This window comes from Oncorhynchus kisutch, unplaced genomic scaffold (genome assembly GCF_002021735.2).
Source record: "Oncorhynchus kisutch isolate 150728-3 unplaced genomic scaffold, Okis_V2 scaffold3982, whole genome shotgun sequence".
Classification (NCBI taxonomy): domain Eukaryota; kingdom Metazoa; phylum Chordata; class Actinopteri; order Salmoniformes; family Salmonidae; genus Oncorhynchus; species Oncorhynchus kisutch.
The window spans coordinates 25,707-43,352 of record NW_022265927.1 but is presented as its reverse complement, the minus strand read 5'-3'; the positions used below and the strand labels follow the sequence as shown (position 1 = coordinate 43,352).

General features: G+C 43.0%; 1 protein-coding gene and 13 non-coding genes across 14 annotated transcripts in view; all 14 read left to right on the top strand.

The window, feature by feature from the left end:
- The window catches only part of LOC109879253 (LIM and calponin homology domains-containing protein 1), a gene marked incomplete at its 3' end in the record, with an annotated part of 67,903 nt that overhangs the window by 28,771 nt on the left and 21,486 nt on the right, over positions 1-17,646 (top strand). Inside the window, exons 11-12 of the mRNA XM_031821506.1 lie at positions 1,806-2,141; positions 15,293-16,267. Of these exons, the coding sequence (XP_031677366.1) occupies positions 1,806-2,141; positions 15,293-16,267 (1,311 nt within the window). The remainder of the gene's footprint in view (positions 1-1,805; positions 2,142-15,292; positions 16,268-17,646) is intronic.
- On the top strand, positions 3,795-3,865 carry trnae-uuc (transfer RNA glutamic acid (anticodon UUC)). Its single transcript has one exon. It is a non-coding gene; the product is annotated as a tRNA-Glu (tRNA).
- Positions 4,840-4,911, top strand: trnar-acg (transfer RNA arginine (anticodon ACG)). Its single transcript has one exon. It is a non-coding gene; the product is annotated as a tRNA-Arg (tRNA).
- On the top strand, positions 5,120-5,190 carry trnae-uuc (transfer RNA glutamic acid (anticodon UUC)). The gene has a single exon. It is a non-coding gene; the product is annotated as a tRNA-Glu (tRNA).
- Positions 6,167-6,239, top strand: trnar-acg (transfer RNA arginine (anticodon ACG)). The gene has a single exon. It is a non-coding gene; the product is annotated as a tRNA-Arg (tRNA).
- trnae-uuc (transfer RNA glutamic acid (anticodon UUC)) lies at positions 6,450-6,521 on the top strand. The gene has a single exon. It is a non-coding gene; the product is annotated as a tRNA-Glu (tRNA).
- trnar-acg (transfer RNA arginine (anticodon ACG)) lies at positions 7,501-7,573 on the top strand. Its single transcript has one exon. It is a non-coding gene; the product is annotated as a tRNA-Arg (tRNA).
- trnae-uuc (transfer RNA glutamic acid (anticodon UUC)) lies at positions 7,784-7,855 on the top strand. The gene has a single exon. It is a non-coding gene; the product is annotated as a tRNA-Glu (tRNA).
- trnar-acg (transfer RNA arginine (anticodon ACG)) lies at positions 8,836-8,908 on the top strand. The gene has a single exon. It is a non-coding gene; the product is annotated as a tRNA-Arg (tRNA).
- On the top strand, positions 9,119-9,189 carry trnae-uuc (transfer RNA glutamic acid (anticodon UUC)). Its single transcript has one exon. It is a non-coding gene; the product is annotated as a tRNA-Glu (tRNA).
- Positions 10,171-10,243, top strand: trnar-acg (transfer RNA arginine (anticodon ACG)). Its single transcript has one exon. It is a non-coding gene; the product is annotated as a tRNA-Arg (tRNA).
- On the top strand, positions 10,454-10,524 carry trnae-uuc (transfer RNA glutamic acid (anticodon UUC)). The gene has a single exon. It is a non-coding gene; the product is annotated as a tRNA-Glu (tRNA).
- On the top strand, positions 11,508-11,580 carry trnar-acg (transfer RNA arginine (anticodon ACG)). Its single transcript has one exon. It is a non-coding gene; the product is annotated as a tRNA-Arg (tRNA).
- Positions 12,849-12,921, top strand: trnar-acg (transfer RNA arginine (anticodon ACG)). Its single transcript has one exon. It is a non-coding gene; the product is annotated as a tRNA-Arg (tRNA).

Here is a 17,646-nt window from a genome sequence, read left to right as displayed (position 1 = left end):
GATGGTCTTTAACTAGAACTATCTGTTACTGGAATGGAATGGATGGTCTTTAACTAGAACTATCTGTTACTGGAATGGATGGTCTTTAACTAGAACTATCTGTTACTGGAATGGAATGGATGGTCTTTAACTAGAACTATCTGCTACTGGAATGGATGGTCTTTAACTAGAACTAACTGCTACTGGAATGGATGGTCTTTAACTAGAACTATCTGTTATTGGAATGGATGGTCTTTAACTAGAACTATCTGTTACTGGAATGGATGGTCTTTAACTAGAACTATCTGTTACTGGAATGGAATGGATGGTCTTTAACTAGAACTATCTGTTACTGGAATGGAATGGATGGTCTTTAACTAGAACTATCTGTTAATGGAATGGAATGGATGGTCTTTAACTAGAACTAACTGTTACTGGAATGGATGGTCTTTAACTAGAACTATCTGTTACTGGAATGGATGGTCTTTAACTAGAACTAACTGTTATTGGAATGGATGGTCTTTAACTAGAACTATCTGTTACTGGAATGGATGGTCTTTAACTAGAACTAACTGCTACTGGAATGGAATGGATGGTCTTTAACTAGAACTATCTGTTACTGTTAATGGAATGGATGGTCTTTAACTAGAACTAACTGTTACTGGAATGGATGGTCTTTAACTAGAACTATCTGTTACTGGAATGGATGGTCTTTAACTAGAACTATCTGTTACTGGAATGGAATGGATGGTCTTTAACTAGAACTATCTGTTACTGGAATGGATGGTCTTTAACTAGAACTATCTGTTACTGGAATGGAGGGTCTTTAACTAGAACTATCTGCTACTGGAATGGATGGTCTTTAACTAGAACTATCTGCTACTGGAATGGATGGTCTTTAACTAGAACTATCTGTTACTGGAATGGAATGGATGGTCTTTAACTAGAACTATCTGTTAATGGAATGGATGGTCTTTAACTAGACCTATCTGTTACTGGAATGGAATGCATGGTCTTTAACTAGAACTATCTGTTACTGGAATGGATGGTCTTTAACTAGAACTATCTGTTACTGGAATGGAATGGATGGTCTTTAACTAGAACTAACTGTTACTGGAATGGATGGTCTTTAACTAGAACTATCTGTTACTGGAATGGAATGGATGGTCTTTAACTAGAACTATCTGTTACTGGAATGGATGGTCTTTAACTAGACCTATCTGTTACTGGAATGGAATGCATGGTCTTTAACTAGAACTATCTGTTAATGGAATGGATGGTCTTTAACTAGAACTATCTGTTACTGGAATGGATGGTCTTTAACTAGAACTATCTGTTATTGGAATGGAATGAATGGTCTTTAACTAGAACTATCTGTTACTGGAATGGATGGTCTTTAACTAGAACTATCTGTTATTGGAATGGATGGTCTTTAACTAGAACTATCTGTTACTGGAATGGAATGGATGGTCTTTAACTAGAACTATCTGTTATTGGAATGGAAGGTCTTTAACTAGAACTATCTGTTACTGGAATGGAATGGATGGTCTTTAACTAGAACTATCTGTTACTGGAATGGATGGTCTTTAACTAGACCTATCTGTTACTGGAATGGAATGGATGGTCTTTAACTAGAACTATCTGTTATTGGAATGGAATGGAGGATGATGTGTGGAGCTGAATAGAATGGCTGTGTTTGAGCTGTGTGTGTGTGTTCGTGTGTAATGCTGTGTGTGTGTGTGTGTTTGACGGGCACTAACAGCACGGACTTCGCAGAGCATGGCATCATGGGAATTATAACATTGCTATGCCAACCCCGTCTCCAGACCGGCGCCCCGTCTGGAGCAACAGGAAGTTAAGTCACCAGCCCCTGACATCATCCTGCGTCGCCATAATGACTTCCTGACCAACCAGAAGGCTGCGTGGGACTCTGACTCTGAGGGTGAGGCAGAGGGTGAAGAGGGGGGAGGAGGGGTGAGGAGGGTTCCTGACGTCCGCAGAGATGACCTGGCCTCCCGACGCGCCCCACGCCCCCCCACTGCTCCCAGAGCGTACCAGTACATCCCCCCACCTGCCTGCAGTCTACGGGACAGAGAACTCTGGGAGGACATCAGACGAGCCTCACACACTGCTCTGATGGACAGGATGGAGCTGGAGACAAGGTTAGGGGGGGGAAGGGGAGGAGGGGTAGCAGGGAGAGAGGGAGGGAGGGGAGGGAGAGAGGAAGAGAGGAGGGAGAGAGAGGTAAGGAGAGAGAGAGAGAGAGGGAGGGAGGAAGGGGAGGGAGGGACAGAGAGAGAGAGGGAGGGAGTAAGGGGAGGGAGGGACAGAGAGAGAGAGGGAGGGAGGAAGGGGAGGGAGGGACAGATTCTCGATTCAAACACATTTAGACTGATTTTTATGGGACTTTTCCAAACATCTCTGAGAAAAAGTGAGGCTTGTAATTACAACAAGCATCATTTCAATTTATGGATTTGTCTGTGATGTTTTTTTAAGTAACTGTCTTCCCATATGGTCTGGCGTTTAGGATTCCTGGTTTTCGCCCGGGTTGAACTCCCGGTATGGGAAAGAACATCTTGTCATTTGTGTGCACTTGTGTAAGAACAGATACCACATTTTAAATGGCAGCAGTTTCACACAACACAACAATATTCCCCAGCAACAGGAAATGTGACATGTTTTGTAGATTCAGATTTACAAGACTTTTTAAACATTGATACACTTCAAGTTTGCATTTCTTGCTCTGCAGTAAAATTCATGGAACAACAGGAAGATCAAATTAAGATATGCATCTGAAACAGAAAACAAGGAACCTTGTCGCTGACAGACACTATGACTGTGTACACTGGTCTAGGTGTGACCTGACTTCAGCTTGGATGTGGGCCAGGCGCAATGGATAACGTGTCTGACTACGGATCAGAAGATTGAATATTCGACTCCTGTTTGCTCAAAACTAGATTTTTATTGATTGAAATCAAGCTGGGAATGATACTGTATACCTTTCAGTGTTCTGGCTGTTCTCACTTCAAACACATTTTAGACTGATTTTATCTGACATTTTCCCAACATCTCTGAGAAAAAGATGGAGCTTTGAAATCCAACAGCATTAATGTCAATTTATGATTTGTCTGTGATTGTTTTTTAAGTATGTGTCTTCCCATATGGTCTGGCGGTTAGGATTCCTGGTTTTCACCCCGGTGGCCCGGTTCAACTCCCGTATGGGAAAGAACATCTTGTCATTTGTACGCACTTGTGTACAACAGATGCTGCATTTTAAACTGCAGCAGTTTCACACAACACAACAATATTCCCTCACAACAGGAAATGTGACATGTTTTGTAGATTCATATTTACAAGACTTTTTAACAGTTGAATACACTTCATTTGCATTTCTTGCTCTGCAGTAAAATTCATGCGACAACAAGAAATCAAATTAAGATATGCATCTGTAACAGAAATCCAAGGAACCTTGTCGCTGACAGACACTATGACTGTGTACACTGGTCTAGTGTGACCTGACTTCAGCTTGGCCGTGCGGCCAGTGGCACAATGGATAACGTGTCTGATAACGGTCAGAAGATTGAATATTTTGACTCCTGTTTGGTCAAACTTTATTTATTTGACCAAAATCAAGCTGGGAAAAATACTGTATACTTTTCATTGTGTCTGGCTGTTCTCACTTCAAACACATTTTAGACTGATTTTATATGGGATTTCCCAACATCTCTGAGAAAAATGATGGAGCTTGTAATTACAACAGGCATCATTTCAATGTTTATGGATTTGTCTGTGATGTGTATTTTAAGTATGTGTCTTCCCATATGGTCTAGCGGTTAGGATTCCTGGTTTTCACCCAGGTGGCCCGGTTCAACTCCCGGTATGGGAAAGAATATCTTGTCATTAGGTACGCAGTTGTTAAAACAGATGCTGCATTTTAACTGGCAGCAGTTTCACACACACACACAATATTCCCTCAGCAACAGGAAATGTGACATGTTATGTAGATAGATTCAGATTTACAAGGCTTTTTAAACGTTGAATACACTTCATTGCTGCATTTCTTGCTCTGCAGTAAAATTCATGCGACAACAGGAAGATCAAATTAAGATATGCATCTGTAACAGAATCCAAGGAACCTTGTCGCTGACAGACACTATGACTGTGTATACTGGCCTAGGTGTGACCTGACTTCAGCTTGGCCGTGCGGCCAGTTTCACAATGGATAACGTGTCTGATAACAGGTCGGAAGATTGAATATTGACTCCTGTTTGGTTCAAAACTAGATTTATTTGACCAAAATCAAGCTGGAAAAATACTGTATACTTTTCATTGTGTCTGGCAGTTCTCGATTCAAACACATTTAGACTGATTTTATATGGACTTTTCCCAAACATCTCTGAGAAAAAGATGGAGCTTGTAATTACAACAAGCATCATTTCAATGTTTATGGATTTGTCTGTGATGTTTTTTTTAAGTAACTGTCTTCCCATATGGTCTGGCGTTTAGGATTCCTGGTTTTCGCCCGGGTTGAACTCCCATAGGGAAAGAACATCTTGTCATTTGTGATGCACTTGTGTAAGAACAGATACCACATTTTAAATGGCAGCAGAATCACACAACACAACATATTCCCCAAGCAACAGGAAATGTGACATGTTTTGTAGATTCATAATTTACAAGACTTTTTAAACATTGATACACTTCAAGTTTGCATTTCTTGCTCTGCAGTAAATTCATGGAACAACAGGAGGATCAAATTAAGATATGCATCTGAAACAGAAAACCAAGGAACCTTGTTGTTGACAGACGCTATGACTGTGTACACTGGTCTAGCTGTGACCTGACTTCAGCTTAGATGTGGGGCCAGTGGCGCAATGGATAACGTGTCTGACTACGGATCAGAAGATTCTGGTTCGACTCCTGGCTGGCTCAATACTTTATTTAATTGATTGAAATCAAGCTGGGAATGATACTGTATACCTTTCAGTGCTTCTGGCTGTTCTCACTTCAAACACATTTTAGACGGATTTCATCTGGACATTCCCCATCATCTCTGAGAAAATGATGGAGCTTTGAAATCCAACAGGCATAATGTCAACATTAAAGATTTGTCTGTGATGTGTATTTTAAGTATGTGTCTTCCCATATGGTCTAGCGGTTAGGATTCCTGGTTTTCACCCAGGTGGCCGGGTTCAACTCCCGGTATGGGAAAGAATATCTTGTCATTAGGTACGCAGTTGTGTAACAACAGATGCTGCATTTTAACTGGCAGCAGTTTCACACACACAACAATATTCCCTCAGCAACAGGAAATGTGACATGTTATGTAGATTCAGATTATACAAGGCTTTTAAACGTTGAATACACTTCATTGCTGCATTTCTTGCTCTGCATAAAATTCATGCGACAACAGGAAGATCAAATTAAGATATGCATCTGTAACAGAAATCCCAAGGAACCTTGTCGCTGACAGACACTATGACTGTGTATACTGGCCTAGGTGTGACCTGACTTCAGCTTGGCCGTGCGGCCAGTTTCACAATGGATAACGTGTCTGATAACAGGTCGGAAGATTGAATATTTGACTCCTGTTTGGTTCAAAACTAGATTTATTTGACCAAATCAAGCTGGGAAAAATACTGTATACTTTTCATTGTGTCTGGCAGTTCTCGATTCAAACACATTTTAGACTGATTTTATATGGGACTTTTCCCAAACATCTCTGAGAAAAAAGATGGAGCTTGTAATTACAACAGCATCATTTCAATGTTTATGGATTTGTCTGTGATGTTTTTTTAAGTAACTGTCTTCCCATATGGTCTGGCGTTTAGGATTCCTGGTTTTCGCCCGGGTTGAACTCCCAGTATGGGAAAGAACATCTTGTCATTTGTGATGCACTTGTGTAAGAACAGATACCACATTTTAAATGGCAGCAGAAACACACACACAACAATATTCCCCAAGCAACAGGAAATGTGACATGTTTTGTAGATTCATAATTTACAAGACTTTTTAAACATTGATACACTTCAAGTTTGCATTTCTTGCTCTGCAGTAAAATTCATGGAACAACAGGAGGATCAAATTAAGATATGCATCTGAAACAGAAACCAAGGAACCTTGTTGTTGACAGACGCTATGACTGTGTACACTGGTCTAGCTGTGACCTGACTTCAGCTTAGATGTGGGGCCAGTGGCGCAATGGATAACGTGTCTGACTACGGATCAGAAGATTCTAGGTTCGACTCCTGGCTGGCTCAATACTTTATTTAATTGATTGAAATCAAGCTGGGAATGATACTGTATACCTTTCAGTGCTTCTGGCTGTTCTCACTTCAAACACATTTTAGACGGATTTCATCTGGACATTCCCCATCATCTCTGAGAAAAATGATGGAGCTTTGAAATCCAACAGGCATAATGTCAACATTTAAAGATTTGTCTGTGATGTGTATTTTAAGTATGTGTCTTCCCATATGGTCTAGCGGTTAGGATTCCTGGTTTTCACCCAGGTGGCCCGGGTTCAACTCCCGGTATGGGAAAGAATATCTTGTCATTAGGTACGCAGTTGTGTAACAACAGATGCTGCATTTTAACTGGCAGCAGTTTCACACAACACAACAATATTCCCTCAGCAACAGGAAATGTGACATTTATGTAGATTCAGATTATACAAGGCTTTTTAAACGTTGAATACACTTCATTGCTGCATTTCTTGCTCTGCAGTAAAATTCATGCGACAACAGGAAGATCAAATTAAGATATGCATCTGTAACAGAAATCCCAAGGAACCTTGTCGCTGACAGACACTATGACTGTGTATACTGGCCTAGGTGTGACCTGACTTCAGCTTGGCCGTGCGGCCAGTTTCACAATGGATAACGTGTCTGATAACAGGTCGGAAGATTGAATATTTGACTCCTGTTTGGTTCAAAACTAGATTTATTTGACCAAAATCAAGCTGGGAAAATACTGTATACTTTTCATTTGTGTCTGGCAGTTCTCGATTCAAACACATTTAGACTGATTTTATATGGGACTTTTCCCAAACATCTCTGAGAAAAAAGATGGAGCTTGTAATTACAACAAGCATCATTTCAATGTTTATGGATTTGTCTGTGATGTTTTTTTTAGTAACTGTCTTCCCATATGGTCTGGCGTTTAGGATTCCTGGTTTTCGCCCGGTTGAACTCCCAGTATGGGAAAGAACATCTTGTCATTTGTGATGCACTTGTGTAAGAACAGATACCACATTTTAAATGGCAGCAGAATCACACAACACAACAATATTCCCCAAGCAACAGGAAATGTGACATGTTTTGTAGATTCATAATTTACAAGACTTTTTAAACATTGATACACTTCAAGTTTGCATTTCTTGCTCTGCAGTAAAATTCATGGAACAACAGGAGGATCAAATTAAGATATGCATCTGAAACAGAAACCAAGGAACCTTGTTGTTGACAGACGCTATGACTGTGTACACTGGTCTAGCTGTGACCTGACTTCAGCTTAGATGTGGGGCCAGTGGCGCAATGGATAACGTGTCTGACTACGGATCAGAAGATTCTAGGTTCGACTCCTGGCTGGCTCAATACTTTATTTAATTGATTGAAATCAAGCTGGGAATGATACTGTATACCTTTCAGTGCTTCTGGCTGTTCTCACTTCAAACACATTTTAGACGGATTTCATCTGGACATTCCCCATCATCTCTGAGAAAAATGATGGAGCTTTGAAATCCAACAGGCATAATGTCAACATTTAAAGATTTGTCTGTGATGTGTATTTTAAGTATGTGTCTTCCCATATGGTCTAGCGGTTAGGATTCCTGGTTTTCACCCAGGTGGCCCGGTTTCAACTCCCGGTATGGGAAAGAATATCTTGTCATTAGGTACGCAGTTGTGTAACAACAGATGCTGCATTTTAACTGGCAGCAGTTTCACACAACACACAATATTCCCTCAGCAACAGGAAATGTGACATGTTATGTAGATTCAGATTATACAAGGCTTTTTAAACGTTGAATACACTTCATTGCTGCATTTCTTGCTCTGCAGTAAAATTCATGCGACAACAGGAAGATCAAATTAAGATATGCATCTGTAACAGAAATCCCAGGAACCTTGTCGCTGACAGACACTATGACTGTGTATACTGGCCTAGGTGTGACCTGACTTCAGCTGGCCGTGCGGCCAGTTTCACAATGGATAACGTGTCTGATAACAGGTCGGAAGATTGAATATTTGACTCCTGTTTGGTTCAAAACTAGATTTATTTGACCAAAATCAAGCTGGGAAAAATACTGTATACTTTTCATTGTGTCTGGCAGTTCTCGATTCAAACACATTTTAGACTGATTTTATATGGGACTTTTCCCAAACATCTCTGAGAAAAAGATGGAGCTTGTAATTACAACAAGCATCATTTCAATGTTTATGGATTTGTCTGTGATGTTTTTTTTAAGTAACTGTCTTCCCATATGGTCTGGCGTTTAGGATTCCTGGTTTTCGCCCGGGTTGAACTCCCAGTATGGGAAAGAACATCTTGTCATTTGTGATGCACTTGTGTAAGAACAGATACCACATTTTAAATGGCAGCAGAATCACAAACACACACAACATATCCCCAAGCAACAGGAAATGTGACATGTTTTGTAGATTCATAATTTACAAGACTTTTTAAACATTGATACACTTCAAGTTTGCATTTCTTGCTCTGCAGTAAAATTCATGGAACAACAGGAGGATCAAATTAAGATATGCATCTGAAACAGAAACCAAGGAACCTTGTTGTTGACAGACGCTATGACTGTGTACACTGGTCTAGCTGTGACCTGACTTCAGCTTAGATGTGGGGCCAGTGGCGCAATGGATAACGTGTCTGACTACGGATCAGAAGATTCTAGGTTCGACTCCTGGCTGGCTCAATACTTTATTTAATTGATTGAAATCAAGCTGGGAATGATACTGTATACCTTTCAGTGCTTCTGGCTGTTCTCACTTCAAACACATTTTAGACGGATTTCATCTGGACATTCCCCATCATCTCTGAGAAAAATGATGGAGCTTTGAAATCCAACAGGCATAATGTCAACATTTAAAGATTTGTCTGTGATGTGTATTTTAAGTATGTGTCTTCCCATATGGTCTAGCGGTTAGGATTCCTGGTTTTCACCCAGGTGGCCGGGTTCAACTCCCGGTATGGGAAAGAATATCTTGTCATTAGGTACGCAGTTGTGTAACAACAGATGCTGCATTTTAACTGGCAGCAGTTTCACACAACACAACAATATTCCCTCAGCAACAGGAAATGTGACATGTTATGTAGATTCAGATTATACAAGGCTTTTTAAACGTTGAATACACTTCATTGCTGCATTTCTTGCTCTGCAGTAAAATTCATGCGACAACAGGAAGATCAAATTAAGATATGCATCTGTAACAAAATCCCAAGGAACCTTGTCGCTGACAGACACTATGACTGTGTATACTGGCCTAGGTGTGACCTGACTTCAGCTTGGCCGTGCGGCCAGTTTCACAATGGATAACGTGTCTGATAACAGGTCGGAAGATTGAATATTTGACTCCTGTTTGGTTCAAAACTAGATTTATTTGACCAAAATCAAGCTGGGAAAAATACTGTATACTTTTCATTGTGTCTGGCAGTTCTCGATTCAAACACATTTTAGACTGATTTTATATGGGACTTTTCCCAAACATCTCTGAGAAAAAGATGGAGCTTGTAATTACAACAAGCATCATTTCAATGTTTATGGATTTGTCTGTGATGTTTTTTTAAGTAACTGTCTTCCCATATGGTCTGGCGTTTAGGATTCCTGGTTTTCGCCCGGTTTGAACTCCCAGTATGGGAAAGAACATCTTGTCATTTGTGATGCACTTGTGTAAGAACAGATACCACATTTTAAATGGCAGCAGAATCACACAACACAACAATATTCCCCAAGCAACAGGAAATGTGACATGTTTTGTAGATTCATAATTTACAAGACTTTTTAAACATTGATACACTTCAAGTTTGCATTTCTTGCTCTGCAGTAAAATTCATGGAACAACAGGAGGATCAAATTAAGATATGCATCTGAAACAGAAAACCAAGGAACCTTGTTGTTGACAGACGCTATGACTGTGTACACTGGTCTAGCTGTGACCTGACTTCAGCTTAGATGTGGGGCCAGTGGCGCAATGGATAACGTGTCTGACTACGGATCAGAAGATTCTAGGTTCGACTCCTGGCTGGCTCAATACTTTATTTAATTGATTGAAATCAAGCTGGGAATGATACTGTATACCTTTCAGTGCTTCTGGCTGTTCTCACTTCAAACACATTTTAGACGGATTTCATCTGGACATTCCCCATCATCTCTGAGAAAAATGATGGAGCTTTGAAATCCAACAGGCATAATGTCAACATTTAAAGATTTGTCTGTGATGTGTATTTTAAGTATGTGTCTTCCCATATGGTCTAGCGGTTAGGATTCCTGGTTTTCACCCAGGTGCCCGGGTTCAACTCCCGGTATGGGAAAGAATATCTTGTCATTAGGTACGCAGTTGTGTAACAACAGATGCTGCATTTTAACTGGCAGCAGTTTCACACAACACAACAATATTCCCTCAGCAACAGGAAATGTGACATGTTATGTAGATTCAGATTATACAAGGCTTTTTAAACGTTGAATACACTTCATTGCTGCATTTCTTGCTCTGCAGTAAAATTCATGCGACAACAGGAAGATCAAATTAAGATATGCATCTGTAACAGAAATCCCAAGGAACCTTGTCGCTGACAGACACTATGACTGTGTATACTGGCCTAGGTGTGACCTGACTTCAGCTTGGCCGTGCGGCCAGTTTCACAATGGATAACGTGTCTGATAACAGGTCGGAAGATTGAATATTTGACTCCTGTTTGGTTCAAAACTAGATTTATTTGACCAAAATCAAGCTGGGAAAAATACTGTATACTTTTCATTGTGTCTGGCAGTTCTCGATTCAAACACATTTTAGACTGATTTTATATGGGACTTTTCCCAAACATCTCTGAGAAAAAAGATGGAGCTTGTAATTACAACAAGCATCATTTCAATGTTTATGGATTTGTCTGTGATGTTTTTTTAAGTAACTGTCTTCCCATATGGTCTGGCGTTTAGGATTCCTGGTTTTCGCCCGGGTTGAACTCCCAGTATGGGAAAGAACATCTTGTCATTTGTGATGCACTTGTGTAAGAACAGATACCACATTTTAAATGGCAGCAGAATCACACAACACAACAATATTCCCCAAGCAACAGGAAATGTGACATGTTTTGTAGATTCATAATTTACAAGACTTTTAAACATTGATACACTTCAAGTTTGCATTTCTTGCTCTGCAGTAAAATTCATGGAACAACAGGGAGGATCAAATTAAGATATGCATCTGAAACAGAAAACCAAGGAACCTTGTTGTTGACAGACGCTATGACTGTGTACACTGGTCTAGCTGTGACCTGACTTCAGCTTAGATGTGGGGCCAGTGGCGCAATGGATAACGTGTCTGACTACGGATCAGAAGATTCTAGGTTCGACTCCTGGCTGGCTCAATACTTTATTTAATTGATTGAAATCAAGCTGGGAATGATACTGTATACCTTTCAGTGCTTCTGGCTGTTCTCACTTCAAACACATTTTAGAGGATTTCATCTGGACCATTCCCCATCATCTCTGAGAAAAATGATTGGAGCTTTGAAATCCAACAGGCAATAATGGTCAACATTTTTAAAGATTTGTCTGTGATGTGTATTTGTAAGTATGTGTCTTCCCCATATGGTTCTAGCGGTTAGGATCCTGGTTTCCCCAGGTGGCCTGGGTTCAACTCCCGGTATGGGAAAGAATATCTGTCATAGGTACGCAGTGTGTAACAACAGATGCTGCATTTTAACTGGCAGCAGTTTCACACAACACAACAATATTCCCTCAGCAACAGGAAATGTGACATGTTATGTAGATTCAGATTATACAAGTCTTTTTAAACGTTGAATACACTTCATTGCTGCATTTCTTGCTCTGCAGTAAAATTCATGCGACAACAGGAAGATCAAATTAAGATATGCATCTGTAACAGAAATCCCAAGGAACCTTGTCGCTGACAGACACTATGACTGTGTATACTGGCCTAGGTGTGACCTGACTTCAGCTTGGCCGTGCGGCCAGTTTCACAATGGATAACGTGTCTGATAACAGGTCGGAAGATTGAATATTTGACTCCTGTTTGGTTCAAAACTAGATTTATTTGACCAAAATCAAGCTGGGAAAAATACTGTATACTTTTCATTGTGTCTGGCAGTTCTCGATTCAAACACATTTTAGACTGATTTTATATGGGACTTTTCCCAAACATCTCTGAGAAAAAAGATGGAGCTTGTAATTACAACAAGCATCATTTCAATGTTTATGGATTTGTCTGTGATGTTTTTTTTAAGTAACTGTCTTCCCATATGGTCTGGCGTTTAGGATTCCTGGTTTTCGCCCGGGTTGAACTCCCAGTATGGGAAAGAACATCTTGTCATTTGTGATGCACTTGTGTAAGAACAGATACCACATTTTAAATGGCAGCAGAATCACACAACACAACAATATTCCCCAAGCAACAGGAAATGTGACATGTTTTGTAGATTCATAATTTACAAGACTTTTTAAACATTGATACACTTCAAGTTTGCATTTCTTGCTCTGCAGTAAAATTCATGGAACAACAGGAGGATCAAATTAAGATATGCATCTGAAACAGAAAACCAAGGAACCTTGTTGTTGACAGACGCTATGACTGTGTACACTGGTCTAGCTGTGACCTGACTTCAGCTTAGATGTGGGGCCAGTGGCGCAATGGATAACGTGTCTGACTACGGATCAGAAGATTCTAGGTTCGACTCCTGGCTGGCTCAATACTTTATTTAATTGATTGAAATCAAGCTGGGAATGATACTGTATACCTTTCAGTGCTTCTGGCTGTTCTCACTTCAAACACATTTTAGACGATTTCATCTGGACATTCCCCATCATCTCTGAGAAAAATGATGGAGCTTTGAAATCCAACAGCATAATGTCAACATTTAAAGATTTGTCTGTGATGTGTATTTAAGTATGTGTCTTCCCATAAACTGGTGCCTGTAACATTGTCCCCTGTAACATTGTCCCCTGGTAGAACTGGTGCCTGTAACATTGTCCCCTGGTAGAACTGGTGCCAGTAACATTGTCCCCTGGTAGAAACTGGTGCCTGTAACATTGTCCCCTGGTAGAACTGGTGCCTGTAACATTGTCCCCTGGTAGAACTGGTGCCTGTAACATTGTCCCCTGGTAGAACTGGTGCCTGTAACATTGTCCCCTGGTAGAACGAGCCCGTGATTTGGTCTCCAAATGTTTCTGTGGCATCATGTAGGAATAACCTTCCTACTAAGTCATTACCATTGGTTTAGACTATGTAATTGACTACTGAGATGGGTAGGCTATTCAATAAATATGTTGTTTTATCTACCATATCCAAGCAGAAATAACTCAAGATGAATTGATGTGCAACCTAATCCAGTGATGTCATGTATTTGTATTTATTATGGATCCCCATTAGTTCCTGCCAAGGCAGCAGCTACTCTTCCTGGGGTTTATTATGGATCCCCATTAGTTCCTGCCACGGCAGCAGCTACTCTTCCTGGGGTTTATTATGGATCCCCATTAGTTCCTACCACGGCAGCAGCTACTCTTCCTGGGGTTTATTATGGATCCCCATTAGTTCCTACCACGGCAGCAGCTACTCTTCCTGGGGTTTATTATGGATCCCCATTAGTTCCTACCACGGCAGCAGCTACTCTTCCTGGGGTTTATTATGGATCCCCATTAGTTCCTGTCAAGGCAGCAGCTACTCTTCCTGGGGTTTATTATGTATCCCCATTAGTTCCTGCCAAGGCAGCAGCTACTCTTCCTGGGGTTTATTATGGATCCCCATTAGTTCCTGCCAAGGCAGCAGCTACTCTTCCTGGGGTTTATATGGATCCCCATTAGTTCCTGCCAAGGCAGCAGCTACTCTTCCTGGGGTTTATTATGGATCCCCATTAGTTCCTGCCAAGGCAGCAGCTACTCTTCCTGGGGTTTATTATGGATCCCCATTAGTTCCTGCCAAGGCAGCAGCTACTCTTCCTGGGGTTTATTATGGATCCCCATTAGTTCCTGCCAAGGCAGCAGCTACTCTTCCTGGGGTTTATTATGGATCCCCATTAGTTCCTGTCAAGGCAGCAGCTACTCTTCATGGGGTTTAATATGGATCCCCATTAGTTCCTGCCAAGGCAGCAGCTACTCTTCCTGGGGTTTATTATGGATCCCCATTAGTTCCTGTCAAGGCAGCAGCTACTCTTCCTGGGGTTTAATATGGATCCCCATTAGTTCCTGCCAAGGCAGCAGCTACTCTTCCTGGGGTTTATTATGGATCCCCATTAGTTCCTGCCAAGGCAGCAGCTACTCTTCCTGGGGTTTATTATGGATCCCCATTAGTTCCTGCCAAGGCAGCAGCTACTCTTCCTGGGGTTTATTATGGATCCCCATTAGTTCCTGCCAAGGCAGCAGCTACTCTTCCTGGGGTTTATTATGGATCCCCATTAGTTCCTGCCAAGGCAGCAGCTACTCTTCCTGGGGTTTATTATGGATCCCCATTAGTTCCTGCCAAGGCAGCAGCTACTCTTCCTAGGGTTTATTATGGATCCCCATTAGTTCCTGCCACGGCAGCAGCTACTCTTCCTGGGGTTTATTATGGATCCCCATTAGTTCCTGTCAAGGCAGCAGCTACTCTTCCTGGGGTTTATTATGGATCCCCATTAGTTCCTGCCACGGCAGCAACTACTCTTCCTGGGGTTTATTATGGATCCCCATTAGTTCCTTTCAATGCAACAGCTACTCTTCCTGGGGTTTATTATGGATCCCCATTAGTTCCTTTCAAGGCAGCAGCTACTCTTCCTGGGGTTTATTGGTGATGCTTTTACTGATTAGACATAAAAGAAAATGTCTCTCTATCTCTCTCTCTATCGAGCTCTCTCTCTACCTTTCTCTAACTCTCTCTCTATCAAGCGCTCTCTCTACCTTTCTCTCTCTCTCTCTCTCTCTCTCTCTCTCTCTCTCTCTCTCTCTCTCTCTCTCTCTCTCTCTCTCTCTCCCTCTTTGTTTCTCTCTCTCTCTGTCTGTGTGTGTGTCAGAAGGGGATTGTTGTGTTCTTCCTGCTGCTATGGTTACAAAAGTTACAGTACCTCTTCTCCCCCCTTGATGACCTCACAGCCATATGGGTGGAGTAGACGCTGCACATACCCCGCCTCCCAACCCTAGCCCCTCCCCCCTGAGCCCAGAGGCTCCTCCCACCCTGTTGGAGCTAGAAGCCCGTCTGGCGCAGTACGAGAGGAGAGTGAGAGAGGAGGAGGAGGATGGAGGGAGAGATGAAAGGAAGGTTCCGGACCTTCAGAAGGATGACATGATGGCCAGGAAGACAGGTGCGTTCCCCAGGACCCACAACACCACGACAACAACATTCAACCGCTTCCTACCACTGCCGGGTTCCAAACGCCCAGCACAGGAAGTAGTCACAGACAGGAAGCTACAGCAATCCAGGGTCTCCATGGACATGCCTCAACAGCACCCCAATGTGGCAATGGTCGTCAGGCCGCCCGTTCCCAGCCATTGTAACTATGATGATGATGATGAGGATGAGGAAGAGTGCCCTGTACCAGACCTGGAGAAGGATGATATGTTGGTTCGTAGGACCGAGGCATACCAACACAGCGCGGGGAGAACCGGACGCTCCTTTAACCTGTTCCTGCCTGTCCCTGGAGCGGCCCAACAGAAGAACACCCCCTCTGGTGGACCCAACCAACTCTACAAGAACACCCCCTCTGGTGGACCCAACCAACTCTACAAGAACACCCCCGCTGGTGGACCCAACCAACTCTACCAAAACACCCCCTCTGGTGGACCCAACCAACTCTACAAGAACACCCCCTCTGGTGGACCCAACCAACTCTACCAGAACACCCCCTCTGGTGGACCCAACCAACTCTACAAGAACACCCCCTCTGGTGGACCCAACCAACTCTACAAGAACACCCCCTCTGGTGGACCCAACCAACTCTACAAGAACACCCCCTCTGGTGGACCCAACCAACTCTACCAGAACACCCCCACTGGTGGACCCAACCAACTCTACATGAACACCCCCTCTGGTGGACCCAACCAACTCTACAGACACAAACAGCAACCCAGGTACAGACAGGACAACAGACTGACACACTGATGATGCTTGGAGACTTGGTGCTTTGCTTACCCACTAACGTGTATGTGTGTGTCCGTGTGTGTGTGTCCGTGTGTGTGTGTATGTCCGTGTGTGTCCGTGTGTGTGTGTGTGTGTGTGTGTGTGTGTGTAGGTCCGTGTGTGTGTGTGTGTGTCCGTGTGTGTAGGTCCGTGTGTGTGTGTGTGTGTGTGTGTGTGTGTGTGTGTGTGTGTGTGTGTGTGTCCGTGTGTGTGTCCGTGTCCGTCCAGCTAACAGTTTCTGTCTGGTCTGATGTATCACAACTAAAACCTCTGTCTGGTGGTGCTCTGACATCATGGTCTGGGTTTGACTACTACTGTCTGGTGGTGCTCTGACATCATGGTCTGGGTTTGACTACTACTGTCTGGTGGTGCTCTGCCATCATGGTCTGGGTTTGACTACTACTGTCTGGTGGTGCTCTGCCATCATGGTCTGGGTTTGACTACTACTGTCTGGTGGTGCTCTGCCATCATGGTCTGGGTTTGACTACTACTGTCTGGTGCTATGGGTTGGATAGCTCCGTGCTCTGTATCTGTGATTGCTTGGTTTGGTCTGTGTCTGTAATCGCTTGGTTTGGTCTGTGTCTGTAATCGCTTGGTTTGGTCTGTGTCTGTAATCGCTTGGTTTCATCTGGTCTGTGTTGAACTGTCCCCCGCTTGATGATGTCACTGGCCGTCTTTCTCAGCAGTGGCGTTTCCACAGCAACAGGAACTGAAGCCCCGCCCTCTAGAACCCCAACCAGGAAGTGTCTCGAGGACAACCCTTATCTCTCCTCCCCCTCTTCTCCCTCCACCCTCCTCTCCTCCCACACCCACACTCCTCCTCCCACCCCTCCTCTCCCCCAGCTTAGTGGGAGGGAAAAAAAGGAGGGAGGAGGGGATGGAGAGAGGGATGGAGAGAGGGAAGGAGAGAAGGATGGAGAGAGGAGAGGAGACAAAGAAGGAGAGAGAGATTGAGAGAGGAGAGGAGACAGAGATGGAGAGAGAGAAGGAGAGAGGGGAGGAGAGAGAGATGAGAGAGGAGAGGAGACAGAGATGGAGAGAGGGAAGAAGGTGGGAGAGTCTCACAGAAGACCGTTCTGGGTGGAAGACAATGATCTGCCTCCAATGATGTGAGATAACACCCACACACACCCACACACACACACACACACACAGCACACACACACAACACACACCCAACCCACCACACACACACACACACACACACCATACATACCCACCACACACACACACACACACACACGACACACACACACACACACGTACCACACACACACACACCACACACACACCACACCACACCACACCCACACACACACACACACACAAC